Consider the following 21805-nt stretch of genomic DNA (forward strand, 5'->3'; position numbering starts at 1 on the left):
CAAATATTGAGCCAGTTTCTCACTTGAAGTGCAAGCATGAAGTAAATGCTGAGCTGCCTTATTTTTTTGCCTTTAGTTTTCTTTCTCGTTATCTCTTTCTTTCTTTTTCTGACTTCTGTTATTGCTCGGTTTATTTTTTTCTTATTTCTTCCAATCTATTTCTCTATGAAGTTGTTTCCCTTTCTTCTGTGTATATTTCAATCTCGCTCACCTCTTTACTCTTCCTAGGTTTTTCTATCTGTATATTTTTTGTTTTATTTGATTATCTATCTGTCTACTTTTCCATTTGTTTCTGTTATGTTCTGCTCCTCATTGCTTCTTTCTCTCTTTCTGACACTTCTGCTGTTCACTCCCACTTTTTTTTCTCATCAGCTTGCTGACTACACCAAAAAAGGGTACGCTGTGCTCAGAAAGCGTGCCTGGATGGTCGAGGTGCTACGATGCTCGCTTAGGGCAATCAGCACTGTGTTCGAATGTTGGCGCAACTGAAATTTCATTCAGGAAATATTTTTGGTTTCCTTTTCTTTCTTGGTCTTTGTACTAATCCTCTCGTCGATGAGAATCCGTCTTGTTCACGGTGCTAGAGCACACGCGCTATTTCTCTAATGGGAAAGTTGCGAAACGCTGTGCAAGGGGCTCCTTGCATGTTTTAAATTACAAAGGTTTTCATTCTGACGCGGCCGGTGGTCTATAATCCCACCGTGAGGCTGGGCCCCCCTATCAAACAGCAGAGGACAGAACAGCAAAATGGACTAGGTGGAGGAGTCCCACACGAGACAATTCGGTCCACGCATTCTGAAGATATAAAGTATGACGGGGAACAAGAGGTTAATGAGCAGGCCTGCCATTTGTGATGATGATCATTTGAAAAGTTCAACTGTTAAACTGCAAACTATACACTATATATATGGCGGGAGTGCTTGCACGTGACAAAAACCTGTTGCGCTGTGTATAATTTTGATTGAATGAGTGGTAAGCTCAGTCAGGAGGTCTTCTGTTTTCGTGGTATATGTATATATTTGTTTTCTGAATAAATATTTCAGTTGAAAGTCAGCGCTGTACCGGATCCATTTCTCTCATCTATGTCCGGGTGTTTCGCGCTGCAAGCCACGATGAATTGTCGAACAATTTTCGTATCAAATAACTACCCTTGAAGAAGCTTAAAATTGTCAAAAAAAAAGAAAGACCAAGTCTGATCAGAACATTCAGCGATTGCTATGAAAAGAACAGGAATTAGCGCGAGTGAGCTGCTGAAAACTAGGGTAAGCTTTCAAGCATATACAAAGGTGTCAATCTCGAAGTTGTGCGAGCCGTAATGTTTGTATAAGAAAAATAAGAAAAAAACATTCAAAGACGCTATACATCTTCTGGTTGTAAGAAGTACGCTCTTCCGGACGTCACAGCTGTCAACTTAAAAGAAAATCAGCACCGAAAGAATGAACCGCCGTGTACAGAAGTATAGGCAGAGGTGGCACTATTTGCATGCCTGACAGGAGTAACAGCAGCCTTCTTCGATTAAGATCTACGTGCTGTGTCGTTTACTCGCACATTATCAGCCAGACAAGAAAATGTAAATAAATAACCCGTATAGATTTCCCTATCACAATTGCGATGCTAACTACAGTTAGTCTGCTACTGCAAAAGTATCTCTGGCGATTACCAAAACGAAAAGTTCTTATTGTGAGAACCACACTCGACCTCTTTATCGCAGTCTAGCGTCGTGCGTACTGGCGAGCATCAGGTTCACTTACGTGCGCTTCAGTCCCCTTCATAATAAACAGTATTCAGACCACTAATGATAATCAGTTGTAATAGTTGTAGTGTAGTTGGATTACCTAAATAAACGGCAATTGTGCTTGCCGTACGCAAAGAAATGCTTCTCATTTAACATATATAATCCTCTAACGTGTTGTCGCATATTGGGGTTTTCTCATCCATGGTCGTTATTAAAAATTGATTCGAATATGCGGTTGTTCGGTTAGGCTCTATTCAATTCCTTATTCAAAAAATTTTGACTATTCGCACAGCCCTAATGTTAACAGACTCTCTGTACACGCAGCTTGTCCTTGATAAGGGCGAAAGCCAAAATAACACTATGATTATGAGAGAAGCCGTAGCGGAGGGTTCAGAAACTTTATTCTACCTGGGTTTATTTACCATGCACCTAAATCTAACCATACACTACTCTGGAGTTTCACACGTATATAAATGTGGTCATCGTGATGTAGTCTGTTAATGACCTGCGACAGATTTTGCACTTTGGAGATTACGTGACTGTCATAGAAGAATGCTGGACGTAGAGGCGAGGTGCGCGGCACTGAGCACATTAGGATGACCGCGCTAAATAAGGAGGCAGTGACGTACATGTAACCTTCTAGCATTTCAAGTGCATTTTTCATTTCATGGGCGCGGCAATAAGGTCAAGTCCCTCAGCCTACCTTACGTCAGGCATGGCTCATGCGGTTCGACGCCGTTCTCGCTATGAATGGCGTCAAGGACCATTGGCTTATGCGCGGCATCTTGCTCGACGCACTTGCGATCGACTTTCGCCATTTTATCGACGCACTCGCGATCAACTTTCGCCACCACAAGCCCGCAGTCATATGACGCCCTCTACACAGCGGTGCTTGCCTGTTACGTCCTCAGGTACCACCCGCTTGCAGGGACTCACGACTTCGGTGTTTCCACTGCGTCGCAGCCCACGCTACCAACCAGCCCGCACCCATCCACTGACCGCGATCTCACTACCTCGGCTACTACTTCTACCTCAGATCCGGTCGCAGGAACATCTATTCCTGCACCTTACACCGACGACGAGGTAGAAATGCCGCCGCGGATGTCCAGTGGCTAAGGTACTCGGCCCGCAGGTCGCGGGATCTTATCCCGGTGGCGGCGGCTGCATTTTCCATGAAAGCGGAAATGTTGTACGCCCGTGTGCTCAGATTTGTGTGCACGTTAAAAAATCACAGGTGGCCCCGCCGCGGTGGTCTAGTGGCTAAGGTACTTGGCTGCTGACCCCAATCTCACCGGATCCAATTCCGGCTGCGGCGGCTGCATTTCCGATGGAGGCGGAAATGTTGTAGACCCGGGTGTTCAGATTTGGGTGCACGCTAAACAACCCCAGGTGGTCGAAATTTCCGGAGCCCTCCACTACGGCGTCTCTCATAATCATATGGTGGTTTTGGGACGTTAAACCCCACATATCAATCAACGTGGTAGAAGACGCTGTCACTTCGTCTGACCTCCCCACCGAGAGATGTGTCCCAAATGTGCCCACATAAAAAAGTCCGTCGCATGTGCCTGCCATATGCAAGTCTTCCCAGACATTGGTGGCAAGCGACACCTCGGCGCCGCCAGACTCCACAACAGCTACCTCGCCGCACGCCTCGGAGTTTGGCCCAGACATTATTTTGGCCGTTATAAGATCCCCGATCGCAGAGTTGTCATCATCGACAATCTCTAACGAACTTGACCTTTCATTGACCTCACCACTCTGCGTGTCTTGCAAGCTGTATCTAGCATCGCCCTCAATGTCTCCCGCAGCAAAAGTTTGCGGCCCTGGAAAACCACTGCCGAACTTGTACGGCGTGGAAACAATGACTGGCGCACCAGAAGAAAACGTACCTGGTCCGCATATGGCAAAGCAGATCACAAATGCCACGCCAGTGGTAGACGCAGCCATCGATTAAGCAGACCTGCACGCCAACCCCTGCACGCAAAACATCGAAGGGCGTTGCACAAGCACAGGTACAATCATCTGGCATAGTCAACGCTGACTGGGTTCCAGAACCACTATACCCCGGAGCCTCTGACGCCAGACGGTAACCACCATACATGTGTCTACAACGCATCCTTGTTGCTCACAACAGCTACGTAGTCTGTTATTCCTACATGTCTACCACCCGTGTCACTACGTCGACGAAGTCAACGTGCTCGGCGTAAAACAGAGTGGCCATTTTTGAGCTCTCCTGCTTTGTTCTGCTACGCAGCTACGCCTTGCAGCCACGGCGCTCAGAACGGCGCAAGCGCCTACAAGGTTTGTCAGACGCAATGGTGAACCACTTTTCGCGCACTTGATTATCTGCAGTGCGCGTGGCGCCATTATTCGGGCACGTTCCTGCATCAATCGGCGGCACGTGTATCCGCGCCAGCACGCCAGACGCGGCACAACTCTTAGGTCAGTGTTACGTCGACACTGGTCAACATCGGCACTGCCAATCTACTGCCAACGTTAGACGCCTAACCTCGCGTCACATGGCCCGCTCTGGATCCAGCCTGCCAGGTTGTCATGGGATACACTTTTACACGGCTACAATGCCCCATTGTCTACTTCTTCGCCCGCAGCGTTTTAGGGGTGAACCTCCTCAAGGCGTGGGTCTGTACATCCTCTGAGGTATTTAGTTGTAGTAGTAAAGAGCCACCTCTAGCTTAGTTGTTGCAGTGTTCACTAAATGGTGGTACTTGCAGTTGGTGAAAAGATGTGAAATGTTATAAAACTAGATGGCGGTACTTGTAGTTGATGATGAATGATGCGAGATGTCATAATAGGAATGATGTCACATAGGACGCTTGTCGTTGGGGGGAAGGCAATAGTTTGATTTAGTGTGGCGACGTACGCTTGGGGGAGCGTTGTAATAAAATTCGTTCGCTGGTGGCGCGTGCTCAGAGTCGGCGGGAGGACAAGGCTGCGGAGCAGCGAGCTCGCAATGTGGCGGCAGCGCACGCTCGCAGACAGAATCCCGGTGTGTGAGCCCGTGAGCCAGAAGCGCGCCGTCAAGCTGCGGGACACCACCGCACACATGCTGTCGTACGAGAGCGGGAGGCCCAAGCGGCACGCCATAGACACACAGGGTTCCTCATGTCTTTAAATGACAATCGACTGGGCGAATTACACGGAATATCCACAGTTTACCGATGATTCCCTCCGGAACATCGCCCTCTCATCATCATTCACCCCGTGGATATGCTGTGAATTTTTCCCAGTGTTGTCCACCAGAAACCCACTGGTTCCCGATGATCCCTTCACGTTGACAACCTGGACTTCCCGAATGGACGCCTTGCGGATTACCGTCCATGTATATAGTCTCTTTCCATCTCTTTCTTTTGTATGTGGGCACCATCCGCTGACCAGAGGGAGCTGCATTGCTGGCACTACTAAGGTCCCTAGATGAAACAAGTTTCCTGGAATCTTGTTTCATCTAGGGACCATAGGCTCCAGCCCATCTGTGATAATACGGGCAGAAGAGTGAAGATGACAAAGAAGAGCGCACGAGATCGGGAAGCGCGTGACAGCGTTCGAAGCAGCGAAGCTGGCAAGGACAGACGATTCTTGGCTGGACGACCGGTCCGGTGAACTAGGAGACGTCCTCTAGGTGCTGTGATGTCCTGGACTCCGGCTGGGTCACTGGCGTAGGAACCAGGCGACCCGCTGCTGTTCCGGCTGCCGTTCCTGTGCTACTGGGACGAACGTGGCGGCTGAGAGCTGTTGCTCCAGGGCGGAGCTTCCGAATGACCGCTACCCTCCTGCTGCTACTGCGGCAGAAGCATTCCCGGCTCGTGAAGAAGAACATAAACTTTATTTGTCGAATCCAGACGATTCGAGTCCGGCGTTTTTTAGTGGGCCTGGGCACCCACCGCGGATGCGGTTCCGAGACCTTGTCTCGAAGCGGCTTCCTGGGCACGCTAGACGGCCCAGAGTTGTGCTGTCAGGTTCGAGCTGAGCAGTGCGGATTTCCAACGCGAGTGGAGGCTGGCGGTGGAAGACTGAGATGAATCGGCACTGTTCGAATTGTTTATTAGGCCCTGACACTCCCAAAACATGTGACCAAGGGTGGCAACCTCGCCACATGACGTGCATCTGTTTGTAGTGTATATGTCTGGATACATGGCGTGCATGAGTCTAGGGTTTCTGTATGAATCTGTAATTGTCTGAAGTGTACCGCTTGCGTTCTGTTTAGCCTTTCGTGGGGAGATAGGTATATGCGTCTTTGTAACTGGTAATGTGTGGTGATGTCGTGAAACCTGGTCATACGATCCTCCCATGCCCACATGTCTGCAGTTCCCCGCGGGGGCTCGTCGTCCTCCGGCGATGCTCGGTGAGTGAGGCCTCGAGCAACAGGGTGAGCCGCTTCATTGGGGGTGCTCAGTCCGGTATGTGCCGGGATCCATAATAGGTGCCTTCGGTTACCGAAGTCGACCTCTCCTGGATGTATGGGATGTCGTTGGAGTATGTGAAACGCCTCTTGCGAGATGCGTCCGTTGGCTAAATTGCAAATTGCTGTTTGCGAATCACTAATCACGTATGTGGCATTAATCTGTGTTAGGGCCAGTGCTATAGCCGCTTCCTCTGCCGCTTCAGCGTGTGCCGTGTTCACAGTGAGGCATGTGATGTACTTGCCACGATGGCCGGTAACTACCGCCACGAAAGTCTTTTTATTGGTATAACGCACAGCATCAGTGAAAACTGCTTCAGTGTCGTTGGAGTAGCTTTGAGTAAAGCGTTGTGCCCTGGCTTTACGCCGTTCCGTATTGTGTTGGGTGTGCATGTTGCGAGGCAATGGGGGTACGTATACCTGCTCGCGCACCGATCTTGGAATTTCGACTTTGATGCCGTGCTGCATATGGTACGTGATGCCAAGTTTTTCGATTAGGTGTCGGCCTTGGCGGGTCTTGGATAGGCGCTCGAGCTGGGAAACTTGTTGCGCCTCCACGAGTTCCTCGAGGGTGTTATGCAACCCTAGCTCTAAAAGTTTGCTGGTGCTAACTCCGGGTGCCAGTCCCAATGCGAACTTGTACGTCTTGCATATCAGGGCGTTAAGCTTGTCTTTTTCCGCAACTGTCCATTTGTGAAACGGTGCCGTGTACATTAGTTGTGAAATAACAAAGGCTTGTATGAGTCGTATCATGCTGCCTTCGCGCATGCCCGCATGTTTGTTCGTGATGCGTCGGATAAGTTGCATCGTGCTGGGGGCCTTCGCCATTATCTTGCGCAGCGCTTCACCATTGCCGCCGTTCTGCTCAATCATCATCCCCAGTACCCGGATCTTCTTTACCATTGGGATTGGTGAGGCGTTTGATGATGTTATTTTGATTTCTTGATTTTCTGAAGGTACGTAGTTTTTGGGCTGGCGTCCCTTTTTCACCGGTCTATATAGCAGTAATTCGGATTTTTCGGCTGAGCAGGTGAGTCCCATGCCTACGAGGTAATGTTCCATGCATTCTATGGCCGCCTGTAAGCGATCCTCGATCTCTCCGTCACTGCCAGTTGTCGTCCAGATCGTAATATCATCCGCGTATAGCGCGTGCTGCAGTCCATCAATTTGATGTAATCGCTCGGGTAACCCCAGCAGGACGAGGTTGAAGAGCATCGGCGAGATCACCGAGCCCTGCAGTGTACCCGAGCTTCCAATGTTTATTTGATTTGACTTTAGCTGTCCCACACGCATGCGTGCGGTTTTTCCCGTGAGGAAGTCTCGGACGTAGTTGTACACTCGCATTCCGAGGTTCAATCTGTCTATTTGTCGCAATATGGCGTCGTGACGAACGTTATCGAAGGCCTTCTTCAGGTCCAGGCCAAGGATGGCTCTCGTTGAGCACCCAGGATTTTCGATGATTTGATGTTTTAGTTGCAGAAGAGCATCCTGCATGGAGAGATGTCTTCTGAACCCAATCATTGTGTGTGGTAATAGGTTGTTGTCTTCGAGGTAATCTGTTAGTCTATTGAGGAACGCATGTTCCATCAGCTTACCTACACATAATGTTAGGGAGATAGGGCGCAGGTTCTGCAGCTGCAATTTCTTGCCGGGTTTCGGTATAAGTATGATCTGCACATCTTTCCATGGCTGGGGTAACTTTCCACGCACCCAACACTCGTTAATATAATTTTTGAGTTTCTCTAGCGATCTGTAATCGAGGTTGCGCAGTGCCCTGTTTGATATTCGATCTAGGCCTGGGGCTGACTTGGTATTGAGTTTGACGAGGGCCGCCTCGATTTCGGAAATTGAGAATTCTGCGTCTAGGATGGCGTTGCCTTCACCCCTGTAGCCCGGATGTACTTGCGGGGGCGTTTGGGATATGTATTGGAGATCCGCTTCCCGTAGGAAATCTTGCTCCGTTCCCCCGTAAGCGTGTATGATTTTGCACATGCCTTGCCTCTGTGAGGTCTTGGTGTTCGCGGGATATATGAGGTACCGCAGTATCTGCCATGTGCGACTCGTAGTGAGCTGACCATCCATCTGCGCGCATTTCTCTTCCCATTGCTGTTGTTGCAGGTTAAGTGCGTGCTTTTCTATTTCTTTGTTGAGCTGTGCTGTTCGTTTTGGCAGTCTCCTATTATGTCGTTGTCGTTTCCAACGGCGATGCAGTTTGGTCTTGGCTTGCCACATGTGCAGTAACCGGGTGTCTATTCTATCAAGCCCAGCTGTTGACGGCAGCATTCGCGTCGCCCTCTCGATGTCACGCCGAAGTTGCTCGGTCCATTGCTTAATGTCTTTGATGTCTTCAATCTATTGCTTGTCTCAATTTTTTCGTAGTAGTTCCCATTTGGTGATCTTCATTTGGCGACCGGCATTGTGTTCTTGTGGGCCGCCTTCTGCTTCTATAGAGATAATGTAATGTAAGGTGTTTCTCCAAGTCACCTTTCGTGTAATGCACGTAAAGGTAAGGTCAGGCGTGGTGTCAGTGCTGACGCTGTTGCCCTGCCTAGTTGGTGACGCTGGGTCAGTGACCAGCTCGAGGCCGGTAATTAAGTTGCGCCGTTTCCCACAAATGCCTGCCTTTCGGCTGATCTTGTTTGTAACCCCACGCCGTATGCACCGCGTTGAAGTCGCCTCCAATGAAGAGTTGTTGCCCCTGGCTGATATCGAGTGCTCGTTTGAAGAGGACGTGAAAGCGGTGTTTGCGGCATCTCGGACTGCTATAGACGTTGAGTACGAAGATGCTGTCGGGCGTCTTACGCGGTGGAATCAGCTCTACGAGGACGTTTTCAATATCCTTGACGTGGGTGTCGTGTTCGATGACCGTGAGCTCTCGCTTGACCAGTGTGGTGACGTTTGTATTTTCCTCCTTGCCTGGTATAGACTGGTACCCTGAAAGTTTGGCGGGGCCGTTTGTTTCCTGCAGTATGATGACGTCTGGGAGTTCGGGGATCGTTTTAAGGTATTGTTGTAGGTGCGCTCGTTTGTTTTTGTAACTTCTGCAGTTCCACTGCCATATTGTATGTTTTTGTTTCGAAGGGTGTCTTGCCATGGTTATGTGGTACTACAAGTGTGGCGCCGCTTCGCTATGCGACGTCACCAGCGCGCTGTTGGCAGCTTCTAATCTGGACAATCTGAGATAAATGCTCTCCAAGCTCTGTTGAATCGTACGCGTGATAGTCGCTGTGATAGTTTCCTCGAGACTGCTCACGCGAGCCTCGAGTGCCTTCACTCGGTTGTCGTCTGTTGCTGCGCGCGTACGCTTGGAGCGTACTGACTTTTAGGGAGATAGCCGGCCCGCGCTTAGTATCAGGGCCTTTGACCTCACCGTCCTCTACGAGTTCTTCTTGTGTTTCCTGCATTTCCTGTTGATCAGTCTCGCTGTGAGCGGCAGACTGGAGCTTTTGTATGAGTTCGTCCTTTGCGTGAATCTGTGCCTGCCTATATTCAATTTGTTTTTGCATAGTTTGTTTTTTTAAGTTTATTCAGCGCTACGTCATGATAAGAACCACAAAAACGACAAAAAATTGAAGAGTTCACGCATCTGCAGACGGATTGTTGCACGTGCCTTTCAAAAAAGCAAATTCTTTATCGGACAAGGTGACGGAAGCTTGGCTAACACATTTTTCTCCCATGTTTCTAATATGGAATGCTTCAATCAACTCCCTGTTAATTTTTCTCTTGTGAGTTGACAGAATCTTTATGTCTCTAAAAATTGGTACGCACCCACAAGACTTGCAGTGATCCACCAGATGTGTTAGTCCTGAACTACGTAATGCCGAGTCATGCTCCCTCAACCGTGTGTTCACACACCTTCCAGATTGCCCGACATAAGATCTGCCACAGCTGAATGGAACCTGGTATACCACTTCTGTTGTGCAAGACCGGTATTTTTTGCTGTGTTTCATCTGGCAGCTGTTCTTACTCTGCGTAGTGCCGGACTCCACTGCGCCCGTGTTGTTTACCTCTTTTCCTTGTGTCCGTGAACGTGTTTGCACAAAGAAGTCATTAATGGAGAAGACTGGTGTTTTGTGCCAGTAAATTGTTTTGTGTTACTAATCTTGTTTTTATTTTTTAACTGCGTCATAAATCTTCGTTATCTTGGGTCACTACTACAGCCGCGCCATAGCGGCATCATCTTGGGAATAATTAAATCCCAAGCTCTCAGTGGATATTTACAAACGTGAACGAAACCGCTCGTATTGAAATTGATATTGGGCATATGTTCCGAATGTGTTAGTACATGCAGCGTCGCAGCTCCCTGGCTTATTCGTACTTGTGAATGCAATTAAAACCTAACGTATGACAATTGTGAATGGCAAATGAATCGGACAATTTAACCATTCAAATTTTTTACATCTACAGGGTTGGCGAGCCTTTAGTTTACCATTCGGCCGCATCGTCCTGCACCCGTCTTCTGCACTTGCTGGGTCAGCTTTATTTTCCGCCTAGCTTAAAACGTGCACCTGTCTAGGTTTCTCTGCACTTGTGTTAACTCAAAGGAAGTTTTTAAAAACATGATAAATAACCCTGCACTTCCTTTTTTCGGTGAAACACCAGGCGCACACGGCTTTCTCCGCATTACTGAGGCTCTACAATGGTGGCTAGAAGGACCCATAGCCCTACGTTTCGCGTTCCGTAGAGCCCACGCACTGGTTGCGTTATCTCGTGGCAGCTACGCCAGATCGCGGCTTCTACGCGGCACCTACGCGGCATCCGCGCGCTCTCCCTGATCCCACAACCCCCTGCTAGAACACTAACACTACCGTTGCCGGTGCTCGCCTTTGATGCCGCCATTTTTTAAGTGTGAATAGACTTTATAAGCGACCCCAAACCATCCACCGCCGTCGGCGGCGTCCGCAGTCTTCTCTCTATCTTTAAAAGAAAGAGGACTTGGCGGGCCGCAGCGCGACGCTCTACCGAATAAGCCACGGACGCGACGCTAATATCGGTGTCAGTAACGCGCCTTCTATCTTTAACGCCGCTGCGCACGTCCCCCTCCCCCTTCGCTCGCTCCTCCGCTCTCCTCGCTCCCTGCAGCTGCGCGCGCACCCCTCTCTCTCGCGCGCCCGCCTTCGCTCTCACTCTACCGTCGAGAGCGGTTCGTGCGATGAATGTCCCGGAGGCAACGCTACCATCAACAACGAATACAGTACAACCGAATGCCAGCACTGCACCCGTCGTTGGAGGTGACGGTACCGCGGTGGTTTCGCCGACGTTGGAAGACAAGGCGGCGCTGCGAAGGGCTCGTGAGACCGAACGTAAGCGGGCGAAGCGTGCAGCGGATGCCGAACTGCGTGCTCGCGAGGCCAAGTGCAAGCGGGCGAAGCGTGCAGCGGATGCCGAACTGCGCGCTCGCGAGGCCGAGGACAAGCGGGCGAAGCGTGCAGATGATGCCGAACTTCGCGCTCGCGAGACCGAGGACAAGCGGGCGAAGGGTGCAGCGGATGGTGAACTGCGCGCTCGCGAGGCCGAGGACAAGCGGGCGAAGCGTGCAGATGATGCCGAACTTCGCGCTCACGAGACCGAGGACAAGCGGGCGAAGCGTGCAGATGATGCCGAACTTCGCGCTCGCGAGACCGAGGACAAGCGGGCGAAGCGTGCAGCGGATGGTGAACTGCGCGCTCGCGAGGCCGAGATGAGGCGTCAGCATCGAGCCGCGAACGCGGCCCAAGAAGCGGAACGACAACGCAAGCGTCAGATAAAGGCACCATAGTGTTATTAATAAATATAATAGTGCGAATTAATAAATACCCCTCATAGCATCACCCCATGCATTCACACTTAACCATGTTCACCCTCGGGGAAATGCTTGGGAGTTTTTGAAACAAGGTCTCGCGCTGTCGCGAACGTGTTCGAAAGCGGCACGACCAACGCATACGTACGCACGCACGCATCGCATGCGCGCGGCCGCCGGCCGCGTTCGTGCGCATGCGCACTGTGCAAAACGTGGCGTCTTTCCATACGCAACGCCGTCACGTACGATACAGACGCCGTGCTAAAGCTCTATTGACTTCACGAGCCGGGGGAGGGCGCGCTGGTCGCCGAAGAAAACGGACGCGCATCACGTCGGCTCCGTCTTCAAATAACTATTTGCCAGTGATTTTCGGTCATTCAGCCATCAATTTTACAACAACGCGTGCGGAAAGTGACCAGGATTCCACTGACACCGAAATTTAAGGTGGGAAAAGACTTTTTGTCGGATTTGAGAGGTTTTCAACCCGCGCCCCTTTGGCCCGACGCTCACGAAAGCCGGCCACCCGACGAGACGCGCTGAGCGTCTCCTCCGACGCAGGCGCTTTCTTCGCCCAACAACGATGTAAGTCCACGTGAACGGGGAGGATATCTTTCCCGAAGAGTTTCTGGAGGGCAAGGATTGGTGCACCATCGGATCTAAGACTCAAGTTAACCGCGCAAACGCGCAGAGCAACACCCAGAACGGAGCCCCCTCCTGCACCGGCGAGGTAGCGGACTTCAACCGACAGCGTTCGCGTCAACAACCGCGTAACATCAAGCAGCAAGTCATTAGAAAGAGCAAAATGCCACTACCACGGAGCGATTTCAAGATCGTGATACGACCACGAGGAGGCCTCGACGTGGCCACCACTGGAACCGTGCGCCTCTCATCGGTGATTTACCGCGCGGCCAACGTACCGGCTCATGAAGCAGGGGAGGACACGGTGTGTTCCAACAACCATCAAAACATCATCGTCGTGAGGACACCACATGCCTCTCACGCCGATAAGTACAGATAGCTTCAAGCCATCACCATCGGCGACCACCACCACGAGGTTAGTGCGTACGAGACGGGCCCCAACAACACTGTGAAGGGAATAATGAAGGGCATCCCGTTGGAAGAAGACGCCAAGTCCATTCATACCAGCATCGTTCACGCACGTAACCCTTACGCCCTGGCAGCCAAACGGCTCAGTAACACCACGACCATCATAGTGGCGTTTGAAGGATCGCGAGTGCCCACTTACGTCAATTTTGGCGGCGCTCTCCTTCGCTGCACCTTGTATCGCAAGCAAATCGACATGCGTCACTGCTGCGGGAGACTTGGTCACCGCATGGACGTGTGCCCAAAGCCCACGGACAAAGTGTGTCGTGGTTGTGACGCCCCTAACCCAGGCCCCAACTACCAGTGTTCCCCCCATTGCAAGCTGTGCGGGGGCGCACACATGACGGCGGACGCAACTGCCATGCAAGGTACAAAACGCCCTACATCGTGACGAAGAGACAATGGGAACGACGCAGGGCCAACGAGGAGGCAGAGGCCACTACCACCAACTATTTCACCAGCAAGCCCCGCTCAAGATCCAGGACACCCAGTCAAAGCCACTCCCGATCTCGCAGCCGCACACCGGGACCCCGAAAGCAGCAGCAACGCCGAGCTCGCAGCCGAACACCTGGATGGACCCCAACCAGGGACGCGAAGACAACTTATTCGGTGAGCTTTTCAGATGCGGTCAAAGGAAAACGCGCAACAAACGCGGAGGCTGGCGGCAAAATACACACTAAGATAGAGGCGGAGATAGCTCAGTTAACACAGACGATACAAACTATGCAAAAACAAATTGAATGTATGCAGGAACAGATTCACGCAAAGGACGAACTCATACAAAAGCTCCAGTCTGCCGCTCACAGCGAGACTGATCAACAGGAAATGCAGGAAACACAAGAAGAACTCGTAAAGGACGGTGAGGTCGAAGGCCCTGATACTAAGCGCGGGCCGGCTATCTCCCTAAAAGTCAGTACGCTCCAAGCGTACGCGCGCAGAAACAGACGACAACCGAGTGAAGGCACTCGAGGCTCGCGTGAGCAGTCTCGAGGAAACTATCACAGCGACTATCACGCGTACGATTCAACAGAGCTTGGAGAGCATTTATCTCAGATTGTCCAGATTAGAAGCTGCCAACAGCGCGCTGGTGACGTCGCATAGCGAAGCGGCGCCACACTTGTAGTACCACATAACCATGGCAAGACACCCTTCGAAACAAAAACATACAATATGGCAGTGGCACTGCCGAAGTTACAAAAACAAACGGGCGCACCTACAACAATACCTTCAAACGATCCCCGAACTCCCAGACGTCATCATACTGCAGGAAACAAACAGCCCCGCCAAACTTTCAGGGTACCAGTCTATACCAGGCAAGGAGGAAAATCCAAACGTCACCACACTGGTCAAGCGAGAGCTCACGGTCATCGAACACGACACCCACGTCAAGGATATTGAAAACGTCCTCGTAGAGCTGATTCCACCGCGTAAGACGCTCGACAGCATCTTCGTACTCAACGTCTATAGCAGTCCGAGATGCCGCAAACACCGCTTTCACGTCCTCTTCAAACGAGCACTCGATATCAGCCAGGGGCAACAACTCTTCATTGGAGGTGACTTCAACGCGGTGCATACGGCGTGGGGTTACAAACAAGATCAGCCGAAAGGCAGGCATTTCTGGGAAACGTCGCAACTTACCGGCCTCGAGCTGGTCACTGACCCAGCGGCACCAACTAGGCAGGGCAACAGCGTCAGCACTGACACCACGCCTGACCTTACCTTTACGTGCATTACACGAAAGGTGACTTGGAGAAACACCTTACATTACATTATCTCTATAGAAGCAGAAGGCGGCCCACAAGAACACAATGCCGGTCGCCAAATGAAGATCGCCGATTGGGAACTACTACGAAAAAATTGAGACAAGCAACAGATTGAAGACATCAAAGACACTAAGCAATGGACCGAGCAACTTCGGCGTGACATCGAGAGGGCGACGCGAATGCTGCCGTCAACAGCTGGGCTTGATAGAATAGACACCCGGTTACTGCACATGTGGCAAGCCAAGACCAAACTGCATCGCCGTTGGAAACGACAACGAAATAATAGGAGACTGCGAAAACGAACAGCACAGCTCAACAAAGAAATAGAAAAGCACGCACTTAACCTGCAACAACAGCAATGGGAAGAGAAATGCGCGCAGATGGATGGTCAGCTCACTACGAGTCGCACATGGCAGATACTGCGGTACCTCATAGATCCCGCGAACACCAAGACCTCACAGAGGCAAGGCATATGCAAAATCATACACGCTTACGGGGGAACGGAGCAAGATTTGCTACGGGAAGCGGATCTCCAATACATATCCCAAACGCCCCCGCAAGTACATCCGAACTACAGGGGAGAAGGCAACGCCATCCTAGACGCAGAATTCTCAATTTCCGAAATCGAGGCGGCCCTCGTCAAACTCAATACCAAGTCAGCCCCAGGCCTAGATCGAATATCGAACAGGGCACTGCGCAACCTCGATTACAGATCGCTAGAGAAACTCAAAAATTATATTAACGAGTGTTGGGTGCGTGGAAAGTTACCCCAGCCATGGAAAGATGTGCAGATCATACTTATACCGAAACCCGGCAAGAAATTGCAGCTGCAGAACCTGCGCCCTATCTCCCTAACATTATGTGTAGGTAAACTGATGGAACATGCGTTCCTCAATAGACTAACAGATTACCTCGAAGACAACAACCTATTACCACACACAATGATTGGGTTCAGAAGACATCTCTCCATACAGGATGCTCTTCTGCAACTAAAACATCAAATCATCGAAAATCCTGGGTGCTCAACGAGAGCCATCCTTGGCCTGGACCTGAAGAAGGCCTTCGATAACGTTCGTCACGACGCCATATTGCGACAAATAGACAGATTGAACCTCGGAATGCGAGTGTACAACTACGTCCGAGACTTCCTCACGGGAAAAACCGCACGCATGCGTGTGGGACAGCTAAAATCAAATCAAATAAACATTGGAAGCTCGGGTACACTGCAGGGCTCGGTGATCTCGCCGATGCTCTTCAACCTCGTCCTGCTGGGGTTACCCGAGCGATTACATCAAATTGATGGACTGCAGCACACGCTATACGCGGATGATATTACGATCTGGACGACAACTGGCAGTGACGGAGAGATCGAGGATCGCTTACAGGCGGCCATAGAATGCGTGGAACATTACCTCGTAGGCACGGGACTCACCTGCTCGGCCGAAAAATCCGAATTACTGCTATATAGACCGGTGAAAAAGGGACGCCAGCCCAAAAACTACGTACCTTCAGAAAATCAAGAAATCAAACTAACATCATCAAACGACTCACCAATCCCAATGGTAAAGAAGATCCGGGTACTGGGGATGATGATTGAGCAGAACGGCGGCAATGGTGAAGCACTGCGCAAGATAATGGCGAAGGCCTCCAGCACGATGCAACTTATCCGACGCATCACGAACAAACATGCGGGCATGCGCGAAGGCAGCATGATACGACTCATACAAGCCTTTGTTATTTCACAACTAATGTACACGGCACCGTTTCACAAATGGACAGTTGCGGAAAAAGACAAGCTTAACGCCCTGATATGCAAGACGTACAAGTTCGCATTGGGACTGGCACCCGGAGTTAGCACCAGCAAACTCCTAGAGCTAGGGTTGCATAACACCCTCGAGGAACTCGTGGAGGCGCAACAAGTTTCCCAGCTCGAGCGCCTATTATCCAAGACCCGCCAAGGCCGACACCTAATCGAAAAACTTGGCATCACGTACCATATGCAGCACGGCATCAAAGTCGAAATTCCAAGATCGGTGCGCGAGCAGGTATACGTACCCCCATTGCCTCGCAACATGCACACCCAACACAATACGGAACGGCGTAAAGCCAGGGCACAACGCTTTACTCAAAGCTACTCCAACGACACTGAAGCAGTTTTCACTGATGCTGCGCGTTATACCAATAAAAAGACTTTCGTGGCGGTAGTTACCGGCCATCGTGGCAAGTACATCACATGCCTCACTGTGAACACGGCACACGCTGAAGCGGCAGAGGAAGCGGCTATAGCACTGGCCCTAACACAGATTAATGCCACATACGTGATTAGTGATTCGCAAACAGCAATTTGCAATTTAGCCAACGGACGCATCTCGCAAGAGGCGTTTCACATACTCCAACGACATCCCATACATCCAGGAGAGGTCGACTTCGGTAACCGAAGGCACCTGTCATGGATCCCGGCACATACCGGACGGAGCACCCCCAATGAAGCGGCTCACCCTGTTGCTCGAGGCCTCACTCACCGAGCATCGCCGGAGGACGACGAGCCCCCGCGGGGAACTGCAGACATCTGGGCATGGGAGGATCGTATGACCAGGTTTCACGACATCACCACACATTACCAGTTACAAAGACGCATATACCCATCTCCTCACGAAAGGCTAAACAGAACGCAAGCGGTACACTTCAGACAATTACAAACAGATTCATACAGAAACCCTAGACTCATGCACGCCATGTATCCAGACATATACACTACAAACAGATGCACATCATGTGGCGAAGTTGCCACCCTTAGTCACATGCTGTGGGAGTGTCAGGGCCTAATAAACAATTCCAACAGTGCCGATTCATCTCACTCTTCCACCGCCAGCCTCCACTCGCGTTGGAAGGCCGCACTGCTCAGCTCGAACCTGACAGCACAACTCTGGGCCGTCTAGCGTGCCGAGGAAGCCGCTTCGAGACAAGGTCTCGGAACCTCATCCGCGGTGGGTGCCCAGGCCCACTAAAAAACGCCGGACTCGAATCGACAAATAAAGTTTATGTTCTTCTTCACGAGCCGGCAATGCTGGCAGCCGCCGCCACTCCGTCTCAGCGCAGGACTGAAGTGGCGAGATTGGCACGGCCCCGGCGGCCACCTTCGACGTCGTCTTGAGTCTCCCACCTCGCACGCTACAAGGCCATGCCGTGGTCGCAGCTCTTTATGGGGACGCTGGCAAAAAGAAAAAGCATGCGGTTGCAGCTGACGTATCCCGCGGGGCCAAGAGCTCACATCTCCATGCTCATCACGAGCCACGCGCCTCTCTTCTTCTGTCACGTCTGCCACGGTGCTACAACACCAAGTTAAGGGGGTGATCACGACAGCACCACACGTAGGCGGCTGAAAAGATAGACCCCCAAATAAACGGCAATTGTGCTTGCAGTACATAGGGAAATGCAAATGCTTCACATTTAACTAATTAATTCCCTAACACGTTCCCCCTTTGTAATTTTCTCCTCCGTAGTCGTTATTGAAAAATATTGAAATATACGGTTGTTCGGTTATGCCCTATTCTATTTCTTATTCAAAAAATTTCGAACATCCGCACACCCCAATGTTTACAAAGCTATGTGCACACGCAGCTCATCTATGATGAGTGCGGAAGCCTGGACGCTTTTCTAACCACCCCACCTGCTCCAAATTATTGAACGAAACTGCAAACGCTTTTCTTTTTCTTTATATACATGTTCAACATAGTTGCGCGCAAAAAAAAAAAAAACGCCGTTTGATAGTTGTTTAAACAAAATTGGTTTTAACAGCAAGATGGAACAGCTGCCAGTAAATTTGTTGCACTTCTTGAATATGCCTAAGAATGCTTGAAGAAATTATTTAACTACTTTTTAGGTCCTTGCTGGACGTTTTAGCTATTTTAAGCTGCTTTTACGCTGCCATCTAGCCATTTTGCTCCCCGGCATTTGGCAACGCAGATATTTACATACACAGACGGGGCCTGACGGCATGGACAAACAGCGCCGATAAACGGAGACGCCAACGGGAGAAATTGGCCGTTGTCCATATCAATGCTGTCTCAATAAAACGCTATGTTCCAGCCACAGATTGTTGGCATTATATTATTATATTAAACATAAGTACAATGCCATTTTAGCGCTAGACTGCCTCACTGTAAATAGGTCACCAACACAACAAAAACCTGTGCCCTCGCAAGCACGAGCGCCAGCATATGCCACGAAAAGCACACGAGAAGCGAGATGCTTTGTGGCGCTCAAGCACGAGGTCACGCCACACATGAGATACGCAATATCAACCAGAACTTGCACAAATGTGCTTTTCAGGTATTTAATGCACCTTGCAATGGTGGAGATATTCATTGGCAACTCTATTAAAAAAAGAAGCACCTAGCTATCGTGCCAGAAAAAAATGCTGCCAACACAGGCTAAAGACACTTGACACCACTCTTCCCCTAAGATTGTTGTTTTATTTGGCACACAAAAGAAAAAATGTACAAAACTTGCATTCCTTTTAAGAAATACGCCGGAGAATTCAACAGGTGTTTCACTGCAAACCCTTAAGAAAAAAAAAGGGGGCACTTTGGTAGGTGCAAGGCTGCTGCAGACTCGACCAGGCTTGATGTTTTTGAAATCACTGCCGCTGAGTCATACTTGGTGAATTGGCAGAAGTCAAGGTGACAGCAATGGTGTCGCGCATATCTCTGATTTGCTGCTGAGCCACAGTCAGGTGGTCCCTGTAAGAAAAAAGTCGCCACAAAAAGAGCTGCGCACAATTGTTTCTAAAATGCTACTTGCATTTGAAAAAGACCCTGATACACAGTCACCTAATCATTCCGATGATCCAGCTACTGCTTAAAGAGACACTAAAGTCAAGTAATAATTCACATCAGAGTGAAATCTTAATGCATAACGACATCTAAAATGACATTATTAACAGCAGTGCCCTACTTACCGAGAAATTAGGCAAACGCACGATAACAAATGCGCCACAGTACGCATTTTGAAAAATTATACTCGTGATGTCACACAAACCGCCTACAATTCATCACGTCGGCTGGCACGTCGGCTGGCCGCCTGTAACAGCCATGACCAACCCTTTGGTTTTCTGTATGCAGTTGCTTCTGGCACGGGCAACATTCACGGCCGATGCATCAAACACGATAGTGGATTCCATCGGCGCTGCGCCGATCTATCTCGGCGACTGCGCAGAAGAAGCATCGCTTGTTCTCAACTCTTGGATGCCACCACCGTCATCGACTGACACCTATATAGGCAGCCCAACATCACGGCTTTCCTTCAGTGGGCACGTCGGCTGGCCGCCTGTAACAGCCATGACCAACCCTTTGGTTTTCTTTACGCAGGTTAGTAGCAAGTATTCCTGTGTCAAAACTAGTGATCCTTGCTTTATCCAGCTGAAGTGCCCCACCACCTTATGCATGTGTTACCTGTAGTACTGTCTCTATTGAAACTTTGTGGTGATATCGAATCGAACCCAGGTCCGACTACCGAACAAATGTCGAAAGAACTTCTTGAAGGCCAAAAGACTTGATACTATAGAGTTGAAATTTAAAAAGGTAGAAGCATCAGTGACGGAACTGAGTACCAAAGTTGCCAATCTCGAAAAAACAGTGCAAGGACTAGAAAAAAGCCTGGCGAATTTAGAAGACAGAAGCAGAAGAAGCAATCTCCTGGTTCTTAGCATTCCTGAAAAAACCGGGTGGAACACCAGAATCGCTGGAATAAGCAATAGCTGAAGACTTGTTCAAAACTAAGCTTGGTGTAGAGGTAAAATCTAAAAGCAACCCGAAAAACCTACACCTGTGATCTTATACTTCTTAGATGAGAGGGAAAAAAGGCACGTGCGGAAGAACTGTTCTAAACTGAAAGGAATGGGCATTTCTGTGTCTGAGGACTTCTCGGCAGCCACAAGGCAAATCCGAAAGAACCTATGGAATAGTGCCTCTGATAGCAGGAAAGCGTAAGTAAAGGTGAAACTGTCATATGATAAAATTGGAATTGATAATGAAACGTATGAATGGGACAGTATTCACATGAAGAGGGTTCCTATTAGTCGACGCAGTAGCAGGCTGTGAGATAAGAAGCGACATAAAAGCAAGGAAACTAAGCAGTTTTGTTGTCTTAACATAAATGCCTGTAGTTTGATTAATAAGGTCGTTGAATTAGAAAGTGTAATAATAGCCCACAAACCGCATATGTTAATAATTACAGAATCGTGGCTACACCGAGACATAGGTGATGATGAAATAACGTCACCAGGCTACAAAATGTACCGTAATGACAGAGATTCCCTTGGTGGCAGTGTTGTAATCATGTTTCGAGAATCGCTATATGTGACACGATTACCCAATATTAAGGGAATTGAATGTGTTGTCGTTAAAATGTTATTTGATGAACTACATATTGTCGTTGGGGGATTTCATTGTCCGCCCAATTGTGGTGATGAGTTTGTGGAACAATAAAATGAGTTTTTGTGTCAGTATAAAACAAATAGTTGCAACGTCTTAATCGATGGTGACTAATTTTCTCATGATAAATTGGTCGGATGAATTTCCACATGCCATCTCTGCTGTATCTGTATCTTTTCTTGATGCTTTGCTGTTTCATGACTTGACGCAGCTTGTGAAAACGCCCACTCGCATTCAAAACGAATCTAGCACAATTTTAGACCTCTTTCTTGTTAGTAGAGGTATATATAACCGCAGTCCGGTAATAGAAATTTACGGCGGCATTTCGGACCATAAAATTGTGTCATTAAGCTTTTAACTGTACTATGCTAAAATGCTCGATAAAAAGACCGTTTTTGTACCCGTATTCTCACGTGCTAGTGATGTGGACTTAAAGGTCGCTCTTGATCATTCTTATTTAGATTTCGTAACGCTTTCCTAAGAAAGTGAATGATCTGTTGACTGATTGTTGTGCTTTTTCAAAGAACTAGTAATTAAATGTATCCAAAACTTTGTTCCTCACAAACACAAGGT

At 49.5% G+C, this 21805-nt stretch overlaps 1 protein-coding gene across 3 annotated transcripts in view; it reads right to left on the bottom strand.

Moving 5' to 3' along the window:
• Positions 1-19253: 19253 nt before the first annotated feature.
• The window catches only part of LOC119181528 (uncharacterized), a 137473-nt gene continuing 134921 nt past the window's right edge, over positions 19254-21805 (bottom strand). For all 3 annotated transcript variants that reach the window (XM_075883437.1, XM_075883436.1, XM_075883435.1), the window contains one exon: positions 19254-19540. In XM_075883437.1, coding sequence (XP_075739552.1) covers positions 19438-19540 — 103 coding nt within the window. In that variant the 3' untranslated portion in view covers positions 19254-19437. The remainder of the gene's footprint in view (positions 19541-21805) is intronic.

This window comes from Rhipicephalus microplus, unplaced genomic scaffold (assembly GCF_043290135.1).
Source record: "Rhipicephalus microplus isolate Deutch F79 unplaced genomic scaffold, USDA_Rmic scaffold_17, whole genome shotgun sequence".
Taxonomy (NCBI): domain Eukaryota; kingdom Metazoa; phylum Arthropoda; class Arachnida; order Ixodida; family Ixodidae; genus Rhipicephalus; species Rhipicephalus microplus.